Raw genomic sequence first — 26,746 nt, forward strand, 5'->3', positions numbered from 1 at the left:
CTAGCATGCATTATTAGTTATAAATATAAGTCTGTCTCTGTATATCTTTCTATTGGAAAATGTCGTGTTGATCTCATCGGGTGTGTTGACCTGACTTATGATCTTTTTTCTGTACAGACTTGTCGAAAAACTGTTTTGGTGAAGTCCCTCCAGAAGTTTGTATGTTTTCGCCGCTGGAATCATTAAACCTCTACCACAACTGCATAAAGGTTGTTCCAGAGGCCATTATCAACCTACAGATGCTCACCTACCTGAACATCAGGTAACACCCACACCATGATATCATGGTCTGTTAACTCGCTATAACTGATCTGTTTGTCAGTCTACCTTGGGATCAGTAAAAATGGTGGTGTCTTTTGAATGAAACTGTATATAAATATATCATAGACCCACAGAAATTCACTTGAATCGACTTCTAATGCAGTAGCAGTAAATCCTGATTGAATTTGGTTAGGAATACACTATTGTTACAATTGTGACAACAAATACATTATATAACATTAAAAAAGATTTCTATTTAAAATAAAAGCTGTTTTTTGGGGGGAACTTTCTATTAATCAAGTAATCCTGAAAGAAATGGATCATAGTTTCCACAAAAATGTTAAGCAGCACAACTGTTTGAAGCAATGATTGCAGAAAGAAATGTTTCTTGAACAGCAAATCAGCATTAAGGCCAGTTCACACCAAGCACGATAACTATAAAGATAACGATAAAGATATAGTTCTAAAAATCGTTCTCAGTATTAAAGAATAGCGGAGTCCACACCACAACTATAACGACAAAGGCACAGAGAAACGATATCGTTGGAATCACTTTCAGAACAATTTTTTTTTTCTGTTGAACGATAAAAACATTGCCAACCAATCAGAATCAATCCTGCTGTAATGAGCTCGAGAATTTAAAGCAGCAGACGCGCGTCTGCTTAGAATACACAGACAATATCGTTCGCTGGTGTGGACGCTAATATCGTTATCTTTATAGTTATCTTTATAGTTATCGTTCTTGGTGTGAACGGGCCTTTAGAATTAGATTTCTGAAGGATCATTATTTAGATTTTTGACCAAATATAAATATAAAATGCAGCCTTGGTGAGCATAAATCACACAAGATTCTCAAAATGTTACAGATCCAAAACCTTTGAATGGGAGGTAAGAGGTTAAATTGATTTCAGTTTTTCTTTTGGGTTCTGTAATTAGTGAAAGCGATAGAGGTTGAAATGTTATTTATTAAAACCAATCCTTGTGTTTTCAGTCGAAATCAGCTGTCCGTTCTGCCCAAGTTTCTCTTCAATCTTCCTCTGAAAGTGCTGGTGGTCAGCAACAATAAACTTTTGTCTATTCCAGAGGAGATCGGAAAGGCCAAAGACCTCATGGAACTGGTCAGTGTTTGGAAATAAATGTGTGATTGTTGTATATAATGTGTGTGTTTCTGTTGTTTATGTACACTATGTGTGTTTCCTCTGTTCAGGACATCAGCTGTAATGAGATCCAGGTGCTTCCTACTCAAATGGGGAAACTCCTTGCGTTACGTGAACTCAACATACGAAGAAACTGTCTACAAGTGTTACCAGATGGTATAGAAACATACATACAAAGCATAAAACTACTAATAATATTACTAATAATATTATGAGTTAGAAAATAAATTCTTATTATATCTTTCTCTGTGTTTTTCTCACAGAGTTGTCCGATCTGCCACTGATTAGGTTGGATTTCTCCTGTAATAAAATCACTGAGATTCCCATATCTTATCGCAAACTTAAGCAGTTACAGCACATCGTTCTTGACAACAACCCCATGCAGTCTCCTCCTGCCCAGGTGTGTTTGTACTCATCTGTTACTGTCTATCTCTTCACATGTATGGAGCTCAAGCTGTAGATTATTCTTTGTTACTGTCTGGTGTTTATTTTTTTTCGGTTGGCGCCATCCAGTGGCTGAGTGTCAGGCGTGTTCATGCAGCAATGACGATAGTGTTTTTTTTTCTCTCACCTAATGTGCCATGTGAGCCAAGTATAGCCTAACCTCTACCTATAGCCTTAAAAAAAAACAAAAAAACACAACTGTGGTCTTTGAAGCTGGGAAACAGTATTACATATCAGTGTTACCCTTTCTGTTTTTGTAATTTATAATTTATTTGTAAGATGAATTTAAATCAATATCACAGTATGGCTTAGTTTGATTAATCATTCACAAAGGTTGTGATTTAATTAAATGAATAATGTGCTGTGGTTTCAAAGTGGCAGAAAAACCCTGCTAAAAAGCTTGATGATTTATTGTTTAAATTTCTTTTTATTTGTGTATATTTCTCATTTTGCATATATATATAACTTTATATATATATATAATTTCAAAATGTAGGTTACCTACCTCAATCATTCTAGAATGATTACTTGAAAGTGAATGTCCCTGTATTTTTAATATCACAATATCCTCAGGACTACTTAATTTTCTCCTTGTAGTCATGTCTATTTGCCATTATTTTTGTTTATTTTTCTGTTGAAAACTAATCACCAAACCACATTGCCTAGGTGCTATGTTCTCAATCACTGAGTCATCACACTGTGCCCTTGAGCAATGCACTTAGTCCAAGTTGTTCCAGTGTTGCTCTGGTGTGAAAGGTGCATGGTTCCTGTGCACATGGTTCCTGTGTAAAACAAATGTGCTGGACTGTGTTGTGTTATCAAAGCACAATGGTCTGACCATGCAGATTTAATCTCATCAGAGCATGTTGTCCTTATGGTTAAAGAATCAACAGCTCAGATGGTTTTTTCCTTCCTCCTTTTCATTTTAGTGAAATGTTTTTGCTAAACAATGACGTAGGATACTGATCAAGATGTTTTTTCGTTCGGTTGATAACAAAACAAGATCTTTTACTATGGCTCATCTTGCTGCGACAGGCAGATTTGGAGGACAGCCAGTCCTTCCTGTGACTGAAATGATCTGCAGTTGGCTATGTGTAGTTTTCCTGGGAAATTTCTTAGCAATCCCCCCAGAGAGAGAGAGTATGTGCATGTACAAGTAGACACCACTCAAGTGAATTTATTTTTTTAAAGAAAGACAGTTATGTCAGTGGTGTTTTATCATGTATCATTAAGAAATTTTGAACATATTTTATCTTATTTATATGGTTATTTTTGAAATACAAGCTAAACAGATTCCTTGGCAAAATGGTCATGGATCCTTTCTTACATAATTGGTTGCATTGGAAGGAGTGTAAATATTTACATGTGAATGGAAATTGGCTTGCTAATTTAAAATAAGTTTTCTTTTGTTAATATGTTTTAAAATGTTTTTTAATTTCTGTAATTGTAAAGCTGAATTTCACAGCCATTGCACCAGTCTTCAGTTTCACATGATCCTTAAAGGGGTCATATGATGGTGCTAAAAAGAACATTATTTTGTGTAATGCAATGCATGTTTATGTGGTTTAAGTTTAAAAACACTATTTTCCACATACTGTATATTATTGTTTCTTGTCTATTCCCAGCCTTTCTGAAACATGCCAATTTGTAAAAAATTCATCGTAATCAAAAAAGCGAGGTGAATGCTGATAAGCCAGCTATCCAGCATTTTGATTGGCTGAATACCTCAAGCGTGTGACGGAAATGTTATGCCCCTTAACATGGAAATGCCTGTGATACATGATATTAAGGGTAGGATAAAATGTCAGGATGCCAGCACAATGAGACAAAACCAATAAAACCCATTACAAACAAGGCATTTGTTGCATCCAGTGAGGACATAATTCACAGGATCACAGGAATCAGTTCTTGTCATCCATAAAATGTGCAGCACATATCTGAATATTTGGGTTGAACTGTTCTGGAACAGTGTTGTAAATACAACTTAAGCACTGATTTCTAGTTGTGTTCTCCTCTGGAAGGCTTCGGCCTTTATGAAACAGTATCTACACAACATGGTGCCGGCATAAACAGCAAAAATCAAAGTTGAGCCTTCTTTCTTTGCACAAACATTTGCGCAGCATTTTTACATTTCCCAAATTGGGAGATAGACATGTGGGAGCAATTTAAAATGAGCCGTTGGTTGATTCTAAACTTTTATAAAGAATATCTCTTTGGGTTTGAGACTTTAGTCTTTGCAACTTTACAGATCTTCTTTATGCACCAAGAGCTTGTAACGCTCCAAAGAGAAAGGAAAAATTGAAATCACTTCACGTGACCCCTTTGAGAAATCTTATGTGCTGATTTGATACTTAAGAAACTTTTTTTTTCTTCTTATCAATGTTGAAAACTAATTTGGAAATAAAAGAGCAGCATTTATATTAAAATAAAACTCTTATATCAACTGTCTTTACTGTCACTTTTAATCAATTTAATGCGTCCTCGCTGAATAAAAGTATTAATTTCTTTATAAAAGTCTAAACGATAGTGTGTCTGTATATACGTATAAGTGATATATTTTATAGAGGCTTTAATTTCTCCGCTGATTTGTTTTGTCCCATCTTGTCTGTTTTGAGATGAATTCCCTTCTTTGCTTTCAGATCTGCCTAAAGGGAAAGATCCACATCTTTAAGTATTTAAACCTGCAGGCATGCCGCTTGGATAAAAAAACAGACACACTTGACCTGCCTTCTCTGGGAAAACGCTGCTTGCCTCAGCAGCTGACAGACAGGTACCTGCGGCCTTGCCTTTCATCCTCATGTCTCATGTCTCTGCTACATTAATAAGCACACTTTTATTTTAACAACTATGAGTGACAGCACTTTCAGAGTCCCATGAATCATATTGTCAATATCTGTAAGTGATCAGGTGTTTCAAGCTGCACAGATGAGTCACATAAAACATACAACAGCATGTCGGTATTTTGTATTTATCCAGTTTATCTGGACAAAAGTGCTAAAATACAGAGCATCAGCCCTGTTTCTTACACTCCTCTTGTGTGTGTTTGACTGTCAGTCTATGCATTAGTGCTGAGGATTTTACAGTGTTTGCCAGTAGGTGGCAACAGCTGAATGTCTTTGTGTTCACCCAAACATTTAGGGAAAAGACATAGATTGATTCAAAAAAGAAACATAAGAGTGAGTCACAGAGAATTATTCATTCAAATGATTTGTTCAAAAGCACTTATTCATTCAGTGACTCACACACTGTCCTCACGAGTGAATCATTGAATTATAAATCAAAAGCATTTGTTAAGAAACATCAGTTCATTCAGGAATGAAACCCTCTGCTGTGTGTTGCTTGAAGATGCATGGCAAGACAGCTGTGACATCGTTTGGAACTATTTTGTTGTTGGAACAAAAATGTTTCAATTGTGTTAAAAATGTTAAATAGTAAATTTGAATTAAGTTACTCAAAATCTATTGATAACAGCGATATTGATAATGAGTTGTTGTATAAATGTACAATACTGCTGGTTCTTTGCCATTTTTAACACAGCAATTGACCCCAATCCTTTATCGTCTTTATTTAGGGTTTTCCAAGAAAATGTTATAACTGGCATTTTAGAGATAGATAATATAGCACTTACATTGTACATAATTGGCTAGAAAATGTATAATATTTAATTGAAAGTTGTCCTCTTTGCCAATTCATTGCATTTTTATTTATTTTTGGCCTACTGTTTGCCCTCAATCTTGAGAAGAGCGATTTTTAAAGTCTGAATGAAACCCCAATTTTACATTACTTTAAAGAGACATTTTCCGTCTCCGTGTGCAGAAAGAAAGTCATTTCACTCAGAATAGTGTCTTCAGAAAACTCCTTGATTTTTTCCCCCTAACTTATTTACATATTTGCCTGTTAAGTGTTAAAACTTCCAAGTGTGATATTACTTCATCTTGTCAGTTGTGTGTCTTTGTGTCTTTGTTTGTTTGTTTAGTATGGAAGATTTCTATCCCATTAAAAACCATGGCCCTGACTCAGGTATTGGCAGTGACAACGGTGACAAAAGACTGTCGGCTACAGAGGTGAAGACACATATATATGAACAATAGTCATACACGCTCAGAAAGGCTATTTTCCACGTGAGATAATGGAAAAAAAAATGTTTTGACAATTCTACCAGGCAACCAAACAACAAATTGGGGTGGAGCAGGTCGGGCCCACTTGTGCAGCCTGGCCTTACCTGGATGTTTAAAATGATCTGGCAGGATAATTGATGAGTTCTATTATGTAACACAAGTAGCAGTTAGAAAACCTCAAGGACAGTTTGTCGGAGGGTGTCTCTCACAAAAAAAAAGTGATTTTTTTTTCTCTTGTTATCATCTGACATATCTCCCTCTCTTGTTCCCCAGCCATCTGATGATGACACCATGAGTCTCCACTCTCAAGTGTCTGAGACGGTGCGGGCTGACGCAAACATACTTCTCACAAAGTCGGACTCAAACAAAGGTGTGCTTCCAGCATTAGTAATAATATAGCTATGTTTTATTAGTCATATTAATATTGAGTAAGCACTACTCACTGTTTAGCTGAGGATGTAAAAAAAAAAAAAAAAAGTACCCCTGCTTACCTAGGCCAAGTACAAATACATAAGCATATCCATTGTCATGACAAAACTTTTTGATTTCTAAATAGAAATCTATTTAGAAATTCATGCATAGATTGTGTCTGCAACCACTGGCCCCTTCACTCACGGTTCATGTTTACCAAAATAAGTGGTAGCTTCTTTCAAAACCATTATTAAATCTTAATGCATGCACAGTAATGTGTGTGTCAGATATAATTTTAAGACCAGTGCATAAACAACAAGTGAATTCAGATGTAACCTACACACCAAATCCTAAATTACTTTAAACTAATTTTCAAAAACCTAATTTTAATTAGCTTATTACAAACCACATATTTACCACAGGTTAGGTTTTTGTAAAAAATAAAATAAAATAAATGTAAATTTTTCAAACAAGCAACTAAGTTAGAAACAGTAAAAAAAATTTGTCATCTCTCTCTACAAAGCCTTACTAATCCATGAACTTCTAACCACAGATAGTTGTCAGACACCTATTATACCCGGAGACAATTTCCTGTTCTCTTTGTAACTAAATAGTGTTATAAAAGACAGTAATTGTCAGTTATTAATTTAACAGTTCAAAGAAATAGACTGCCCTAAACTGGAAAGCTGGGAATTTTTTCAAAGAGATTTGACGCATGCCTTTTATTCCGTAACTATGTTGGGTAATTGTGCCACTACAGCTTGATCACAATCAAAACATACTTAAATACAAATCGCATGCCCAAGTGATCTCACAAAAATAACAAATAAGGCTTATCTGTGTGTGTGTTAAGTGTTAGTTGTTGAATATAACATCATTTCACCAAAAGAAAGTGTAACACCTTATTTTTCTAAGTTCCTGTGGCTCAGTGGCAGAGCATTGTGTCAGCAGCGCAAAAGGTTGTGGGTTCAATTCCTAGAGAGCACACACACTGCAAAAAAATGTTTAACCTTAATACACTGTGGGCCCTATTTAAACGATCTGAAACGCAAGTGTCAAAGCGCGAAGCGCAAGTAAGTTTGTGGGCGGGTCTCGGCGCTGTTGCTATTTTCCCGGCGGGATAAATGGCTCTTGCGCCCGGCGCAAATCTAAAATGGGTTGGTCTGAAGCAGCTTCATTATTCATAGGTGTGGTTTGTGCGTAACGTGAAATAAACCAATCAGAACTTCATCCAACATTCCCTTTAAAAGCAGGTGCGCAAGTTCCATTATGGATTGCTATTATTATGGCGTATTTACCAGGCGCACGCCAGGAGCGGTTCACAGCCGAGGAGACTGATGTTCTTGTAAGAGCAGTGAAAGACAGAGAAGTTGTGTTGTATGGGGATGGGAGAAACCCACCCAAAATAGCGTCGGTTAAACAGGCGTGGGAGGAAATAGCCACAATTTGTCAGATGTCATTATATACACATATGTCTTGCCACTATTTGGCCAACAGGTCTGATCCTTAATTACTACAATTAGCCTGAATAATTTAGATTTATTTCTATTTTTTCACATCTTCGTGGCACACCACAATGATTTCCGTCATCTCATGTGTTAATATTTTTTTTGTGTAACAATTTATGATTTGCAAAAATAACTGTTGCATCTGTGTAGATTACATGAGCAAAGTGTATGCGCGTTGTGCACGCTATACATTATGGTCAAGCATGCGCCCTTAAAATAGCATAATGAACAACGCGCAACGCGCCACTGACTTTAGACTAGGTTTTTTCTGGTCAGTGGCGCAATTGTTTAATGGAACAGCAAAATAGCACCAGGGATCGTTTGCGCCAGAACACGCCTCCTTTTTTGCGCTGAACCGCCCAGGGAGCGCAAGTTCATTCACTAGTTTAGCGACGTGCTTCTGTGGAGGGAAAAGCGCGCTTTGCGCAGGTGCAAAATAGGAATGACACATGCGTCGGTGTACAAAGTCAATTGCGCTGGGTGCAAGATAGGGCCCTGTAAGTTGCTTTGGAAAAAGCGTCTGCTAAATGCATAAATGTAATGTAAATGTTCTCATTATGTGCAGATCAGGACCCATATGACTTTATTGACCCAAATCCAGATGAAGAGGCCACTCTGTCTGAGGGAGATCTACAGCACAATGCACCCTATGTGTCATGTATAAAGGTACTGTATGTTTAAACCTTCACACAGACCCGTTTGTACATTCTTCGTTAATCCTTACCTATCAAACAAAGACATCACACACCCCAGTAAATGTACACATAAACCACAGACTGTGAAAGAGCTTCCCCTCTTTTGTGTTCAGGAGCTGGAGCGAGTTCTGAAAACGCATCAAAGCAAAGACAAAGACAATTGGAAAGAGGAGTCAGGGTAAGTCTGTCTGGTGTTTTGTGGGAGATGTTATCCAGCTAACATTCATGTATTTGTAATTCAAATTTCCTGCACAGCTTCCATTATCATAAATAGTGCCTGAAACCCTTCCTGCCTATAAAAGCAAATAATCTCTTTCAAAAACATCCCTCACCTGGACTTTTTCTTCTTAGGAGTGTGTGTTTTCATGGTCAATTACCCATTCAGTTCTGCTCCTGATGTAAAGCTGCCATGAATTACAACCCTCAGAGTCTCTAGCTGTCATTCCCACCCACAGAAGCTATTCTATTCACTAATTGAATATAAAAAACTCAACATGAATTTATACATAATATATTGTTTGTTTTGCTGTACTATTTTTATTTTATTTTATAGCAATTTCTAAAGTATGAACATTTACATAGTAGTGTCTCTTTGTTTTTTGGATTTTGGATTATAATGAATACTAAATGAACTGTAATTGAGAGGCCACTTTTAGTATTAAAGGGTTAGTTCACCCAAATATTAAAATTATGTCATTAATGACTCACCCTCATGTCGTTCCAAACCAGTAAGACCTCCTTTTATCTTCAGAACACAGTTTAAGATGTTTTAGATTTAGTCCAAGAGCTCTCAGTCCCTCCATTGAAGCTGTGTGTACGGTATACTGTCCATGTCCAGAAAGGTAAGTAAAACATCTTCAAAGTAGTCCATGTGACATTAGAGGGTCAGTTAGAATATTTTGAAGCATTGAAAATACATTTTGGTCCAAAAATAGCAAAATCTACGACTTTATTCAGCATTGTCTTCTCTTCCGTGTCTGTTGTGAGAGAGAGTTCAAATCAAAGCAGTCTGGATATCCGGTTCACGAACGAATCATTCGAAGTAACCGGATCTTTTTGAACCAGTTCACCAAATCGAACTGAATCGTTTGAAATGGTTCGCGTCTCCAATAAACATTATGTCACACCTGGACTCATTTAGTGTGTTTTTGCCCGTGACCCAGTTTGTGTCTTCGGTGTTTAGTTTGATTAGTTCCCAGGTGTGTCTATTATCTTCCTCATGTGTTCCATGTCCCTGTTAATTTAGTTATGCCATCCACCTGTGTTTCCCCAATTATCCTTTTGTACATAAGCCTTGTCCTTTCAGTTCTGTTTTGTCGGGTATCCTCACTTGTGACTAAATCACTCACTTACGTGTGTCTATCGCTGTGCTCCATGAATGGTATATATTAAAAGCCTTATTCCGTTTATCCTCGACTCCGTATTCCTTCAGGCAGCGTAAACTGTGACAGAAGACCCGACCCAAAAAAAAAGAAAGTTTAAAACTGCGTGTTTTTCCCTCCGTTTTGCTTTCGTTTTTTCAGTCTTTTCTTTTCGTAGATTCTATGGATCCCCTCTATCGTCCCGAATTCCTCATCCTCCTGCTGAAGCAGGAAGGACGTTCTCTCGAGGACCATACCAGACAGTTTCTTCTATTAGCTAATGCCACCAGCTACCCGGACGACGTTGTCGTCCGAAGATGGTCCTCGGGAGGATTTCGCCACATTCGTGGAGTGGACTCTGGCGAGAAATGGCTCACCTTTCACCGTCTGCCCCATTGAGGATCTCGCCAGTCCCACTCCCGACCCAGAGACCAGCCAGCCACCATCTCGCTACACGGAGCCAGAGCCCACCGCAGCCGCAGAGCCCGAGCCATTCACCGACAGGGAGCCGGAACTCGAGAGCGCGACTGACCAGGTGTGTGAGCCGGCAACACCGTGCATCGTGGGAGTCCTCGTGGAGATCGAGGGCGTGGAGGAAAGCCCTGCCCACACTCCTGCGACTGAGGGTGAGCTGTATGCAGTCTCTGAAAGTCATATGGAGCAAGTTCTGGATCTGATGGACTGGTCTATGGAGGTAATATTCCCTAATAATCCCTAATATTCCTGTTTCTCCGCTGGTTCCGTCCAGCCCTGACTCCCCTGTATACCCTCTCAGTCTCCCACTCCTACCTCCTCCAGTCATTTCCTCTGCTCCATTTCCGCTGGTTCCATCCAGCCATGAATTTTCTGTTTCTCCGCTGGTTCCGCCCAGCTCTGAATTTTCTGTTTCTCCGCTGGTTCCGCCCAGCCCTGAATTTTCCGTTTCTCCGCTGGTTCCGCCCAGCCCTGAATCTTCTGTCTCTCCGCTGGTTCCGCCCAGCCCTGAATCTTCTGTCTCTCTGCTGGTTCCGCCCAGCCCTGAATCTTCTGTCTCTCTGCTGGTTCCGCCCAGCCCTGAATCTTCTGTCTCTCCGCTGGTTCCGCCCAGCCCTGAATCTTCTGTTTCTCCGCTGGTTCCGCCCAGCCCTGAATCTTCTGTTTCTCCGCTGGTTCCGCCCAGCTTTGAATCTTCTGTGTGTCCGCTGGTTCCGCCCAGCTCTGAATCTTCTGTGTCTCCTCTGGTTCTGCCCAGCTCTGAATCTTCTGTGTCTCCGCTGGTTCCGCCCAGCCCTGAATCTTCTGTCTCTCCGCTGGTTCCGCCCAGCCCTGAATCTTCTGTCTCTCCGCTGGTTCCGCCCAGCTCTGAATCTTCTGTGTCTCCGCTGGTTCTGCCCAGCCCTGAATCTTCTGTGTGTCCGCTGGTTCCGCCCAGCTCTGAATCTTCTGTATCTCCTGTGTTCCCTCCCGGCCTCCCTCTCCCACCTCCTCCAGGACCTGCTGGTCCCTCTGCTCCACTTTCGCTGGTTCCGTCCAGCCCTGATCCTCCTGTCCTTCCTCCCATCCTTCTCCTCTCTCCTCCTCCTAGACCAGCCAGTTCCTCGTCATCCCTGCTGGTGCCAGTCAGTCCCCAGCTCACCCTCAGTCCGCGCCATCGGGGCGCGGTGGTTCGCCGCTGGACTGCCAGTCTCCAGCTCCGCCTTGGCGTGTTAAGGCCCTGTCTCCGCCTCCAGCCTCCGAGCCCTGGACTCCTCCTCGGTCCTTCGACCCAGCGGCTCCGCCTTGGCTCTTAGCTCCCTCGTCTCCACCGTGGCCTGTCATCCCACCTGCTCCACCGGGCTCCCTCGTCCCTCCGGCTCCACCTTGGTCAGTCGTCGACCATCCGCCGCCTCGGGACTCCACTCCTCCGGTTCCACCTCGTCTCTCCATCCCTCCGGCTCTGTCAGGCTCCTCCTTCCCTCCGGTTCCACCTCCATCCTCGGTCGCTCCGGCTCCACAGCGGTCTGCCAGGACCCCGCCTCCGCCTTGGTCGCCTGAGCCTTCTGCTCCACCTAGGCCCTCCGGAGCCTCGACGTCCCCCTGGCTCTGCGGCTGTGCTGCTCCATCTTGGGCTCCACACCCACCGGTGCAGTCTCCGCCTGTCGGCCCCCTGGTGTCGTCGACCCCTCCTTCACCATGGCTCCTCCCGCCGTCGACTCCACCTTGGATCTCCGTCCTGGCTGGTCTCTGGTGGACCATCTGGCTCCTCCTGCTCCTGTCTCCTCCCTGGCTCCTTCCTCCGTGGTCCCTGTCTGCTGGCCCCCTCCTGGGAGTCCGTCCTCCACCGGAACCTCCTCCCAAGTTCCCACCCACGCCTCCCTCGGTTGTTTCTACGGTGCGAGGACGCACCTGCCGGGAGGGGGGAGTACTGTCACACCTGGACTCATTTAGTGTGTTTTTGCCCGTGACCCAGTTTGTGTCTTCGGTGTTTAGTTTGATTAGTTCCCAGGTGTGTCTATTATCTTCCTCATGTGTTCCATGTCCCTGTTAATTTAGTTATGCCATCCACCTGTGTTTCCCCAATTATCCTTTTGTACATAAGCCTTGTCCTTTCAGTTCTGTTTTGTCGGGTATCCTCACTTGTGACTAAATCACTCACTTACGTGTGTCTATCGCTGTGCTCCATGAATGGTATATATTAAAAGCCTTATTCCGTTTATCCTCGACTCCGTATTCCTTCAGGCAGCGTAAACTGTGACACATTAATCCACAAATGACTTAAGCTGTTAACTTTTTTTAATGTGGCTGACACTCCCTCTGAGTTAAAACAAACCAATATCCCGGAGTACAGTAATTCATTTACTCAAACAGTAGACTGACTAAACTGCTGTGAAGAGAGAACTGAAGATGAACACCGAGCCGAGCCAGATAATGATAACGAAAGATTGTATTTTCAAAATATATTTTTGATGCTTCAACAAATTCTAACTGACCCTCTGATGTCACATGGACTACTTTGATGATGTTTTTCTTACCTTTCTGGACATGGACAGTATACCGTACACACAGCTTCAATGGAGGGACTGAGAGCTCTCGGACTAAATCTAAAATATCTTAAACTGTGTTCTGAAGATAAATGGAGGTCTTACTGGTTTGGAACAACATGAGGGTGAGTCATTAATGACATAATTTTAATATTTGGGTGAACTAACCCTTTAAGTAATTTAATTTATTCATTATTGTTATGCATTTATTCATACGTACACTACCACTCAAAAGTTTGGGGTTGGGAAAAAATCTCTTATAGTCACCAAGGCTTCATTTATTCTATAAAAATACAGCAAGACAGTAATGTTGTGAAATATTATGTAAATAGAAAACAGTTATTTTAGGATATTTTTAAATGTAATTTATTAATGCGATTTCCAGAAGCCATTATTCTAGTCTTCAGCGTCACATGATCCTTCAGAAATTTTTGCAGTATTCTTATTTGGTACTCAAGCAATATTTCTTACCATTATCCATGTCAAATACAGTTGTGCTGCGTAATATTTTTTTGTGAAAACCATAATTAATTTTTTCAGGATTCTTAAATAAACAAAGCTCATAAGAGCATCATTACAAACAGAAATCATATGTATCTATATAAAAGTCTTTACTATTCCTCATTATTTAATAAAACTGTTATTTCTTTCTAACGCCCCAAGCATTTGAAATGTAGCTTGTAAGCATAGGGTCATGCTGGTATCAAATTGTCATGCTGAGATTAATTGCTAATGTTTTTATCATGGTATACACGTACGGTATTATCACGATGTTGAAATGTAGTTGTTTTCATAATACAGTATAACAGGTAACAATAAGATCTCATAAGTTAAACTTAGTTACTGCATTATCGTTCACAATGAGCAATAGCTGCATTTTTGCTAAAGAAGTAAAATCTTTGTTAAAAAATACAACTGGCAATTTATGTTAACTAATGAATTAACTAATGTCCGTGTGACCGTACAATTAAGAATCAAAATAATTTCAAACAATAGGGCATGTTGTAGTCCAAATGTAAGATGTATTTTTATGTATTTTTTTTTTTATAAATAGCCTATTAAGTCTAAATATTGAAGTATTTGGTGTTGTGATGAACACCATTGTGAGTAAAGAAATCTGAATGGTTATTTAAATCATTTAAACATGTTTTCTGAAACAGAAAGCAGTGCAGCTTTGTGTCCAGGGTTTCCAGGGTAACTGCATTCAAAATCTGGATCAGTAATAAAGTGGAGAAAATATTTATTTGATCCCCTGCTGATTTTGTAAGTTTGCCCACTTGCAAAGTAATGAAGAATCTGTAATTTTTATGGTAGGTTTATTTTAATTGATAGAATATCAACCAAAAATCCATTATATAAAGCACATATTATATAAAAAGCACATTATATAAAGGTTAGAAATTTATTTGTATTTCAGGGAGTGAAATAAGTATTTGATCCCCTACCAACCAGCAAGAATTCTGGCTCCCTCAGATTGGTTATGTGCCCTTGTTGAACACACTTTAAGAAATGAATCCTAATGTCAGCTCGTCTCGTGTATAAGAAACCTGTGTAGACAATCTGTACTCTTCCATTCCAACCTCTCCCACCCCTATGGGCAAGACCAAACAGCTGTCAAAGTTGGTCAGAGACAAGATTGACTAAGATTGTCTAAAGTTTGAAGTTTGCCAAAGAACATATAATGATTCAGAGAAGGCTTGGGAGAAAGTGCTGTGGTCAGATGAGATCAACATTGAGCTCTTTGGCATTAACTTGAGAAATGCTGATTATGACCCCAAGAACACCATCCCTACAGTCAAGTACGGATTTGGAAACATTATCCTTTGGGGCTGTTTTTCTGCTAAGGGTACAGGATGACTTTGAGGGGCAAATGGACGGGGAGGGAGCTGAAACTTGGGAGTAGTCAGATGACAGCCAAGTACTGGTATCTGTAAAGAGTAGGGAATCAAAATCCCTCCTGATGTGTGTGCAAACCTGGTGACCAACTACAAAAAACATCTTACCTCTTTACTTGCCAACAAGGGTTTCTGCACCAAGACCTAAATCATGTTCTGCTTAGGGATCAAATACTTATTTCACTCCCTGAAAATGCAAGTACATTTCTAAGTAAATTTGTAACCTTTATATATAATGTGTTTTCCTGGATTTCTTTGGTATAGGTTAAAATAAACTTACTATACAAATTACAGACCCTTTATTTTTTTTTGTAAGTGGGCAAACTTCAGCAGAGTATCGAATAAATATTTTCCAGACTGTAAATAATTATTCTCTGTATTTTTAAGTGCCCACAATAACTATATCATGTATAGGCTATTCATTATCATGATATATCGCGTTACTGAATACAGGCACATCAAATTCTAACACGTTATTGCTATACACGCTGTTGTTGCACGCTAATAATTAAAGATCTAAGCTGCTGACAAAAAGGGAAAATGTTTGGGGTGACACATGAACATGTCATAGCAGATGAAGCCTCTTTAGGAGCAAAAAGACAAATAAGTAAAATGAATGGATTAGGAAAATATGGAAACTATTTAAACTTTCAAACTGCTTATGGATTTTATATTGGCACTGTGTTCCAAAAAAAGTCTGTAAGAAGTAACAGCCGTAGTGTATTGCTCTTAAACATTTGGGGGGCATTCACACAGAATGCATATTTGTGTTTAAAAAATGTGAGATGCTGGACAGTGGAATGAAATATAAAGCGGGACATCTAAAGTTCCAATTTTTAAAAGTTACACTTCAAATTTGAGCACTGTGTTTATAAAATGACACGTCAAAAGACACAAAACATGTCTCTTTAGCAGTGGAAAAGCAGTGCAATGGAATGCAGAAATGTGTTCTTTGTGAATGGCCGCATTGACAGACACAAATGTCTAAATGTCATTGTGGTTTTCCATTTTGTTTGTTGTATTTGGCTTACATTTCTGACCTGTAAAACACTGTGACAAACACCCATGTTTTGTCAAAGCAGGTGACTCATTTGTTCTCATTGTTGTTTTTTTTTTTTTTTCAATTACTTGGAATAGGTGTGTCACATTTCTTTATGCTTGCATCACCATGTCTTTCATGGCCAACAAACCACTACTGTCTCTTATTATGCAATGTTCTTTGACAAGGCATTCTATTGTAATCAGGGTTTTTGTTTAGTCTCAAATGTCATTATTCAGTACTAACATCAGTAGAAGTTCATTTTTCATTAAAATAGCAGTTTTGATGCTTTGTGATCAGTCTGGTTTCTTTAAGGAAGGGCCTTATGGATAAGAGGGTCAACATGTCTGCTTGTGTAATGTGTGTTTTTAAATTTGTGATATTTGTCTCACTACTCAGCTGTTTTCCCTAACTATTTTATGTGCTTTGCATAGATATTGCATAATTATTGAAACTGTCCTGTAAAAGTACTGACTATGGGAATCTGATAACTCTGAATCGGGGCACCAGAAATGAGGTGACTGCAACAACCGAACTTATGTACTTGTGTTGACTTGTAAATGTACATTCCTGGTATATTACTTAAACAATGTCTTTTGGTATAGAGTAAATTCTATGTGAAGTATAAGTTAGGATAGTTAGGGTTCAACATAGTCTAACAACAAAAAAGTTAATATGTTACTTTAATATCATGCTAATTTGCTGCCATACCGGCAAATGTTTTTTTTAAATCAATCTATCTATCTATCTATCTATCTATCTATCTATCTATCTATCTATCTATCTATCTATCTATCTATCTATCTATCTATCTATCTATCTATCTATCTATCTATCTATCTATCTATCTATCTATCTGTATATCTGTATATTATATTATATTTATGAATTTTTTCCATAGTTTTAGTACACTATATGCAGGGGTGCTCATAAGTGGTCCACAGGTCCGCATGCATGACCAAAATAAGAAATGCACTGTGTAAATTAGTTCGGAGCATGTGTTTGCGTAGCGGCAAGGTTGACAGCTGTTAATGCACAATTACCATTTTAGAAATTGACTATACTGTATAAGATTTTTTATTCAAACTGAAAACATAAATCTTTATGATCTTTAAAGATTATAAATCTATGCTACCTGCTAACATTTCAAAGCACAATGAAAAACTGTGACATTGCATTCACTGATGCTCTACACTGACTTTTAAGTTTGAAAATGAAAAAATGTAATAATTAAAATGTAAAATAATAATTAAGTTTCAAATTAAAATAATAATAATAATAAAATATTAGCATTTTATTTTTAAGTTTACTATAAAATTATTGTATTTGTATTTAATGCTCCCTTATATTTTAAAATAAAATAGTATTATCACACTTTATTATTTAGTTTATCATTTTATATAAAAAATAAAGTGCAATAATATTATCACTGTTTTTAATTGATTTTTATAGTTATATTTGATGGGTCACACCATGTACCGTGTGAGGACCATACCAATTCTCCCGCTTCTCATATGAAAAAATCTTATCTGTAACTCTGACTTTATGGCTCCACGGACAGAACCATCTTAGATTCATATAGATGTACAAAAAAAAAACAGTGAACTGTCAAAAGTGATAAGGGTTAGCTAAGGTTGGTCCAGGCCAACCTTATGAAAGTATGACTTACAGAATGTTTACTTAAAGGAGTCATATGTTGCGATTAAAATTTTCCTTTCTCTTTGGAGTGTTTGGAGCTCTTGGTGCATGAAGAAGATCTGTAGAGTTGCAAAGACTATAGTCACAAATCCAAAGAAATATTTTTTTTATAAAAGTTAAGACTCGTCCACACACTCATAATATTGCTCGTTCCAACACGCCCCCCACATGTCTACGTCACAATGTGGTAAGATTTGCATAACGCTGCCCAGATGTTCACACACAGAAAGAAGGTGTAACTTTCAGGCCGGCGACACACTGGATGTGTGGCGCAAGCATCTCAGCTGCGTGGCGTGTCTGTTTTTAATTCGGCTCCCATGTTAACAGGTTAGAGCATGCAGACTGCCTGCGTGAGACACAGAAAACGCGAAGCAGCCACCACGCTTCTGCCACGCAGCCAGTGTGTCACCGGCCTCATTCTCATTGTAGTATTGTTGTTGGCGCTGCCGCCATGTCGTTAAGACACTGTGGGCCCTATCATACACCCGGCGCAATGCGACGCAAGGCGCAGCGCAAGTGTGTTTGCTAGTTTCAGTCCGGAACTGTTCGCATTTTCCCGTCCAGTGCCACGTTGTTTAATTGGCAAATGCATTTGCGCCCAGTTGTGCATCCATGGGCATGCTGGTCTAAAAAAGAGGTGTGTTCTGGTGCATTGCTGGCACATTGCTATTTTAAGGTGCTGAAAATAGACTGTGCCATAGACAAACTCAAACCTGGTCTAAAGTCTTTTTTGTCATTTAAAGAGTGCGTTCGTAGAAAATGCGCCTCCACAGTCCACAGTGTGAGCTGACTTTGCTTATTACACACAGGGATGCGCATCACACAAATATGCCAAATTTTAGGATTACAGTGTAAAATAATATTATTGTGTAGGCTACATAAATATAAAAATTTAATGTGGTTAGTCATTGCATGTATTAGAATAAGGCTACCTATTTGCCTATTACTACTCATAATGATGAATGAAATTGCAGAATTAATTGAACAATCGTGCCAATACACACATATATATATTAACTGACTCATGGCATGGAGCATTGGTGGATTCCTGCTTGTCCCGTAGATGATCAGTTTCTTCGCTTGAGAAGCATTCAGCTTTTCTGCCAACAAATTCAGCCATGTAAATAGCAATCCTCTTTGGCGCAAGCATATTTCGCTCTTAAAGGGAATGGGAGATGACACTGATTGATGATTGATAAAACGAAAAAATTCACTGAGCTGCATGTGAACCAATTCAATTAAAAATTCTGAATATTCATCTAAATTAAAATAAAAACCCACATTAAAATGCAAAAACTGTATTCAAATTCATTGCACGCTCTTGTAGCTACAAGAGACAAAAGCTTTTTCTCCCAACTGAAATTTACTTTTAAATCTGAAACTAACTCGAATGCTTTTAACATAAAATGCTACTAATAATAATAGCAAAATAATATTAATAATAGAATAAAATTCTAATTTTAAGAAGAAATACAGTAATTGAAGGCCAGACATTTGGATAACAATTTAAAACTGTCACTGGGCAGTATATTATTAGTCAATTTGTTTCTTGTCTCCTCACATTGACCATTACAAATCACATTACATAAATCACATCAGATAAAAATGGTGAAATTAGACAAGTTTATTAGTTTGCATTCCTGATTATTTATGTCAGTCGTTTAACATTAATATCATAAAACAGTTGTCAGATATGAAATGTTTGGCTACTTATATCCCGCACTTTATAGCCACTAACTGAAGCGTAGCCTTGAAATTTGCCTAGCTTCTGTGAACATAATGCCCCCACTACTTTGATTTGTTTGGTCATCTCAAATATTTGATGAGCGGTGATTGTCACCGTGACAGAGGGCTGATGCAGCTCAGATGTGGAGGCTTAAATTTAATCTCAGTGCTGTGCAAAATCTTTGCAGCATGAAGGAAGAGTTAAAACTATATTAGGCAATTATTTCAAAGAAGTATATCTCTGAAAATTGAAGAGGTCCGGACCTCGGTGACCTCATAGCTGGGGCTACACGCATGGTTAAGGTACAGCTTAAAGGGGTCATCAGATGCCCATTTTCCACAAGTTGATATGATTCTTTAGAGTCTTAATAAAAAAATTCTGTAACATAGTTTGGTTAAAATTTCTCAATGGTAGTGTAAAACAACCCAATTTTTACCCTGCCAAAAACAAAATGGTTATCACTGCAAAACACAAGATCCAGGGGGCATGGTCGGATCCAGATCCAACTCCTTCCACCTTAGATATACCTAAACCTACCTGTCTCCACTCTTAAACCTATCAATCTCCACCCCCTAGATGTGGTGCAACCACACCCCCAAGATCTTGTGTTCTGCAGTGAGGTGCTACTGTCAAAAACAACTATTTTAAGAGAAAGCCGTTTTGTAGCATTTTTCTTCAAATGCAAATGAGCTCTGCTTAATGTTCCTTATAACATCCAACAACAAAGCACCCCAAACACATCACACAAACAGGCATCTGAGATCGGCTCGATTTGAGAAGGGAAATTATTTAACCAGCTTAAAAAAATATTTTTATCATGATAGGGTAGTTGTGTACACACACTGCCAACACCCATTTCAGTAAAAAAAAAATTAAAAGTGCATGAGTATCTGATGACCCCTTTAAGAACAACGTAACATTAAGTTGGTTTCAGGAAACGCAGCCCTGGGCTGTTTTTATCTTGATATTCCAAAGAAGTGATGCAATATTATGTACCAAAAAATTCCCTTGCGTTCTGGTGAATTTACTTAAAAACTACAGAAAAACGAAACCAAAATCTTTCGGCATGCCTCACCTAAAGACCATCCAGCCACAACGATTAGATCTCATTTAGATCTAGACTAGCAATGTCAAACATAGAATCAGGAAGTGAAGGTTTGTTTGCTTGCTTATTTATTCATTGATTTATTTATTTATGGGGCTTTCCCAAGTCCAACTAAACAGAGTGGACTGGGGTATGGTCCATGCAAACTCCTGTATAGTTTGCTTCTGATGTGAAGGCAGTCGTACAAAATCGCAGAAGTGAACCAGTACTGATGACGTATGAACTGATCAAAGTGTGTATTTATGCATTTACTTAGTCACTTTTCTGATCACTGTGACTGATGTGTTGCAGCATCCTGCTTGCAGAGATGCATGTGCCGTTCTGTGTTGGTGCTTTGGGGGAGAGTCAAAATGTTCTAAATCTGAAATTCAAGAACAAAGCTAGCAAACATCCTTTCATTCTGTCGTCTTCTGTACAGTCATTACCTAATAATGGGGGAAACAGCTACCATTTTGATAATGCAAACGTACCATGATCCAGAACCAAAGAAACACATTATGAAGGCAAACCAGAGGGGGCAGTGGGAGCAGTCGAACTCTGGTTTAGATCAAGTGTCTAATATATATTCTATACATTTATTAATTTGATCATAGGAAAGCAGTAAGCATATACACTTTGTTTTGTGTAAGTGTCAATATAAAAAAAACTAGGGGAAAACGTTTGCAAAAGAATGGGATGCACAACAATACACAGATAAATACAGTATGTGACTCTGTCATGACGCACAATTCACACTTCCCTCTCTGGCTCTGCCAGTGTTAACGGAGTTTTTTGTCTATTGATTATTGTTTTGATATTTTACCCCAAATGATACACTAATGTCCTTTCATTGCTAGAAGTCACATGTTTGATTTACTTTACCTTGGTGTTCCATAAGTGTTAACATGAGTAGGATCATATTAACAGAAAGTTTCCTGGCATTGATTTAAGCACCAAACAGAAAAAATATATTTTTGTCTAGTGCTACAAGGCTTCCTCCACTCTGGTGTTAATTCAAATGTAGATTTATGTACACACCCCTGCATGTAAAACACTGTCCCAGATCGTCGGATGAGCCGGAAAATCTCATTTACATCCAGTATTATGGAAAGATCCCAGATTTCCAATTTAATGGGTGGAGACCTTTTTTGCAGTGAATTTGATGAGTCACACTAAATATATATAAAAAACAAAATCGTTTGTTCGCAGATTGTACAGTAGGTTCGTATGAAATTTATATCATTGTCGTCTTGTGCCTTTTAAGGTTGCCAAGTCATATTTCTTCCGGAGAATTACCAGGTTCTGTAGTATCCAAGTATGCAAAAGTAACAAACAAATGCTTGAGTCATTAGGTAAATTCCGAGTTAGTAGCCATAAATTCAAATTTTTCGCTGTTACAATAGTGTATCCGCTTGAGTGGGTGTACGAGTACATCCAGTCCCTGAATGAGAAGAATTCCTTGTATGGTAAAAGGAAAGGGGTGGAGTCAAACTATTTTTTTTTGTTTTGTTTAGTGTATTTTGGGACAGATTCCCAGTCAATAAATTTACTTTTCTTCCCCCCAAATCTTTATTATTATTATTATCATTTGTAGTAGTAGTATATAACATTTTGTAAGACTTTTTTATAAAATTCTGAAAACATTTACATCTCTGCTGACTTTACATCTAAATACCACTTGAAATTATGTTAAGAGCAGTTGCCATAGAGGTGGATGGGGCTCTTTTATTACTGCTTTGCAGTTCAAAGTTTGGTTTGTGGCATTTGAGTCATTGTTTTTATTGTACACTGTGCTCTTGATAAACATTTTCTATATTGCTATAGGAAAAAGACATTGTTTAAATGATTGACTAATAATTCTATACGGCCCGTGCCTTACTTTTCTCATTCCAGAATACATTTATAGGTCCCCATAGATCAGGATACACTTAATTTAAATAAAACTATATCTAATCAGAGGTCATGACCATTACTATTATGGGTGTAAGAAAATATTGATGTTTGGCAATACTGTATCGATTCCCAAAATGGAATATTGAGATATATATATATATATATATATATATATATATATAAAATCATACAAGATTCATGGCAGTTGTGTCATTTTGAGTTTATATCCTAACCGCTAGATAGCAGTCTTCATTTCTGAACTTAAACAATGACAGGAAATACTAGCATTAGGGCACCCCACTAATGTTAGTGTTAATGGAGTGAGGGAACTATGACGTCACTTTGTAGGTCGATCGGCTGTTAGCATGAAACTGGTCCCCTCGACAAATAGCTTATAGGATTTTTCCATAGGCTTTCCATGAAGCTCTGTGTTCAACCATAGTTCATGAAACTTATTTGTTTTGTCCATCAAGATAATTTTCACAAAATAATATAACTTTGATTCAGCATGATGATGTTTATTGTCTCCGACAGCGCCTGTAGTCCCATTTAGCAACTTGTTAGCAACCGTCTTTTTTGAGAAACGTAACGGTTTTAAAAAAATCACGAGTGGGCTGTAACTGGTGTGTTTTATGTCATAGAATAAAACATGAATGTATCTTGTGCCTATATTAACCACGGACCTTATTTTAGGCATTTAATCAAAATCCGATAAAAAAAAAACCATCGACTCTGGGATGAGCTAAAAAAAAAAAATTATGTTGGTCAACAACTCACTGTTGTCCTAAATGGAAGAACGAAATAGCCTCTACAGTCTAAGTATACATAACTAATACCAATGTGTTAGCCAGAACTCTAAAACCTTTGAATCGGTTACTAACCTGAGCAAAGTTTACAGTTTTATTGACTTACTACAATATCTTAACAACACACAACAACACAAAGACTAGTTAGAATTAATCAAGTATAACTATTTATTAACCAGGTAAGAACAATAATTCACAATCCAATTCAAATCATAAATCAAATCAATAATATACATCATCAATAATCCAGAAATGAAGATTTTAGAAGTAGTTACCTGGTAGCAGAAAATAATAGACACAGCAATAATGTGGGAGATCAGTTTGCAGATTCCCGGAGCTCTTAAATATTCCGAAGTACCCCAAAGTTACCAAATGGTATTGTTTGTTTATTGCAGGGGTTTTAGCATATCACTTTTCGGGGGTTGCAAGTGAATAACCTTGATTTCTGTGGGAAGATTTACATAGAGGAGGTTGTAAGAATCTTCTGAGACATTCTAAGGACACACAAGTGCATTAACATACAGACATCTGTTCCCACATCTCACTGAGAGAAAATGCAGGAAACGCCTCTCTCACATATGCAATAGTTCCTTCTCATTCCATTCTTTCCCTTCACTTAGCTCACTCAGAATGGTCAATAGTAGGATATAATGGTCTATATTAATGCAAGTGATATTTACAGTCATGTTTGGTGTCATGTGAATTGTCTCAGTGCAACTGGTACAATAGTCTCTGTCTTACAAAAGTAGATTAAAAGATAATTAATTTCCTAAGAATTAAGAGATATTTTGCCTACTGTAATGGGAGGGAGTGCCCCTTCCCAGGGTCCTCCATGTAAATTACCTTCTGTTCCCATTGAGGTGTAAACTACCCTGGTCTGGGACCTGACTTAATGCAAATTCCAATTGTTCGTTTCTGTCTTCATCTCGGGGGATGTTTGTCGTGGTCTGAGCTGTAGCTGGAATGAGCCCATAGCATGAAGTGTGTCCACACACTTCATACTATGTATTTTTCTAAAAGTCAGGTATGCATCTTTTACTCTTAGATTCATCTTTGAGAATTTGATGTCTTGTATTGATTTGATATCTATGAATTGGCTATGTATAATTGGCATAATCCTTACCTGACTGATAATTATATTGTTACATTTGAATTACTCTGAAATTATTTTCTCAAGTAGATTAAGTGAATGCTATGTTTCCGCAAATCTGCGTCCAGGGTTAAGTGCATACTAAAACTTTTCTAAAAGTTTTCACCAGGCCACCCAATACTGCTGGGAGTCTGTAGTTAGGTTTCGATCCATTGGTTTTTTACTTATATGTGGCAAGATGGCACCTGTGTTTGGCTTTGCTGCTATGTCCTACCCGTCCTGTGCAGCATCCTTTTTTTCTGCTGCTGCTTAATGTTGGAGTCACTCCTCAGGTGTATGATCACCAAACTCTTCTAAACATAAGATCATCAATGGTAGCTCATAATATTCCACCACCCTGGGCTGATATTCCACAGAATTTATTGTCCACATCAGTCGTCAGCTGGTCCTTCTGACTGAAGTTACCAAAGACATCGTAGGAAGCCGTGGAGAATGGCCAGGCTTTGGGTGAAGCTGAGGTTGTCCTGGAAGTGAGGAGTCATCAGAAAATAGCATCGATCTCTTCAGCCCCAGTATATTCTGTCCCGGTATATTTGGAGTTTCCCGTGGCTAAGGCTGACAATGTCATACAATGTTTGTGGAGACCGTTTTCCCAATGGTGAACAGAGTTTTCGCTTCCCTGTCAACTCTGCACTCTTTCCTGCAAAATATCCAGCAAAGTTTTATTGAAATTTTATTGCAGATCCTTTTTATTGTATTTGAATTTAATGTCCTCCTGGCCCAAACAGCTGCTTCTTAGATTATTTTAGTGACATTTTTTTTAATCATCTCTTAAGCTCACTAGAATTGTGTTTGTTGGTGACTTCAGCATTCATATTGATGATGTTTCTGATAAATTTGCTACTGATTTTACAGATTTTTATAGTCTTTTTAATCTCATCAATATGTTACCGGTCCTACTCATATGAGAGGCCATACTCTAAATCTTGTTTTCAGCTGTGGTTTAAATATCGGTTCTGTTTTGTCTGAGGATATTTTTATTTCAGATCATAATTGCATTTCATTCAATTTAGTTTGTAACAAGCTGTTGTTCAGACTATTCTTAAGAAAACAAATCTTGATCCATCGTAACCCAAAAATTATAGACCTCCTTCTAAGTTACCTTTTATGGCTAAGGTCCTGGAAAAAGTTGTTGTAAATCAACTCAAAGCTGTTTTAGATGGTTATAATGTGTTTGATAAATTTCAGTCTAGCTTTCGTTGTATGCTCTCAACTAAAAACTGCTCTTCTTAGAGTTTTAAATGATTTGTTAATACAAGGTGATGCAAGAGAATACTCCATACTAGATCTTACTGCTGCTTTTGATACAGTTGATCACTGTATATTAGTTGAGAGGCTTAGGCCGCAGGTTTTTATCTCTGGAAGAGTCTTGAATTGGTTTTCATCATTATTATTAGACAGGTCTCTCTCAGTAAGAGTTCAAAAGTATACCTCATCAACAGCACCTGTGTGCTTTGGTGTTCCCCAGGGTTCCATTTTGGCTCCATTGCTTTTTGCTTTGTATTTTCTGCCTCTGGGGAAACTGATAAGTAATTATGAAGGCATTCGCTATCATTGCTATGCAGATGATATTCAACTATATATTTATTTTAAGCCTCATGAAATGTCATCCCTGAAACGTTTACAAGTGGTTCAAAATGCTGCTGCTAGGCTTTTAACCAAGTCATCAAAGAGACCTCACATAACCGCTATTTTCATTTCTGTACAATGGCTCCCTGTCAAATTTATAATTCATTTAAAATTCTTGTGATGATGTTTAGAGCATTGCATGGTCAAGCCCCTGTGTATATGAAAGAGATGTTGGAACCCTATGACTCCAATAGGAATCTGATATCCTCAAGTCCTCCTGAGATCCTCCTGCTACAGTAGTTGTTCCAAGATTGAGGACAAAAGTAGACTGTGCCTTTGAAGTAGTTGATCACAAGCTGTGGAATGCTCTTCCTCTGAAACTGAGATCTGTGGACTCTGTGGACATTTTTTAAAAAAACAAGCTGAAATCTCACTAATTTAAACTAGCTTTTGTCTAATCTGTTCTTTTAATTGTCATGTTTAAACTTGCTTTTGTCCAATCTGTTCTTTTAATTGTCAAGTCTTTATTTTTTATCTTGATGTAAAGCACTTTGTGACATTTGCTCTTAAAAGGTGCTATAGAAATAAACATTACTTATTTACTTGCTTTACTGATGACTTTGCAATCACATTGCAAATAACGCAATACAAGAATTTAACTGTGTGACTTAGTTGTATTTCAGAATTCAGCAACAATGTCCCTTTGTCCCTCTCTTGTCAACTTCAGCTCAGAGAAAGAGCAGTTAGCCGAAGAAGACGAGGATGACTTAAAGGAAGTGTTGGATCTGAGGAAGATCGCAGTACAGCTGCTTCAACAAGAGCAACAGAACAGGTGATCTTTCATGAGAAATCGTGCATGGTCATGCAACATTCAGAGCCCATCAAACATGCACACAGTATCTCCATCAGAATCCCCGCCTACTTTGTAATAT

At 38.3% G+C, this 26,746-nt stretch overlaps 1 protein-coding gene across 7 annotated transcripts in view; it reads left to right on the forward strand.

The window, feature by feature from the left end:
* LOC127957756 (leucine-rich repeat and calponin homology domain-containing protein 2) overlaps nucleotides 1-26,746 on the forward strand; it is a 61,026-nt gene that overhangs the window by 15,112 nt on the left and 19,168 nt on the right. For all 7 annotated transcript variants that reach the window (XM_052556419.1, XM_052556413.1, XM_052556415.1 and 4 more), the window contains exons 2-11: nucleotides 118-262; nucleotides 1,253-1,379; nucleotides 1,469-1,574; nucleotides 1,682-1,818; nucleotides 4,502-4,632; nucleotides 5,839-5,926; nucleotides 6,254-6,350; nucleotides 8,465-8,565; nucleotides 8,708-8,772; nucleotides 26,542-26,646. In XM_052556419.1, coding sequence (XP_052412379.1) covers nucleotides 118-262; nucleotides 1,253-1,379; nucleotides 1,469-1,574; nucleotides 1,682-1,818; nucleotides 4,502-4,632; nucleotides 5,839-5,926; nucleotides 6,254-6,350; nucleotides 8,465-8,565; nucleotides 8,708-8,772; nucleotides 26,542-26,646 — 1,102 coding nt within the window. The remainder of the gene's footprint in view (nucleotides 1-117; nucleotides 263-1,252; nucleotides 1,380-1,468; nucleotides 1,575-1,681; nucleotides 1,819-4,501; nucleotides 4,633-5,838; nucleotides 5,927-6,253; nucleotides 6,351-8,464; nucleotides 8,566-8,707; nucleotides 8,773-26,541; nucleotides 26,647-26,746) is intronic.

The sequence above is a fragment of the Carassius gibelio genome, chromosome B5 (genome assembly GCF_023724105.1).
Source record: "Carassius gibelio isolate Cgi1373 ecotype wild population from Czech Republic chromosome B5, carGib1.2-hapl.c, whole genome shotgun sequence".
Taxonomy (NCBI): domain Eukaryota; kingdom Metazoa; phylum Chordata; class Actinopteri; order Cypriniformes; family Cyprinidae; genus Carassius; species Carassius gibelio.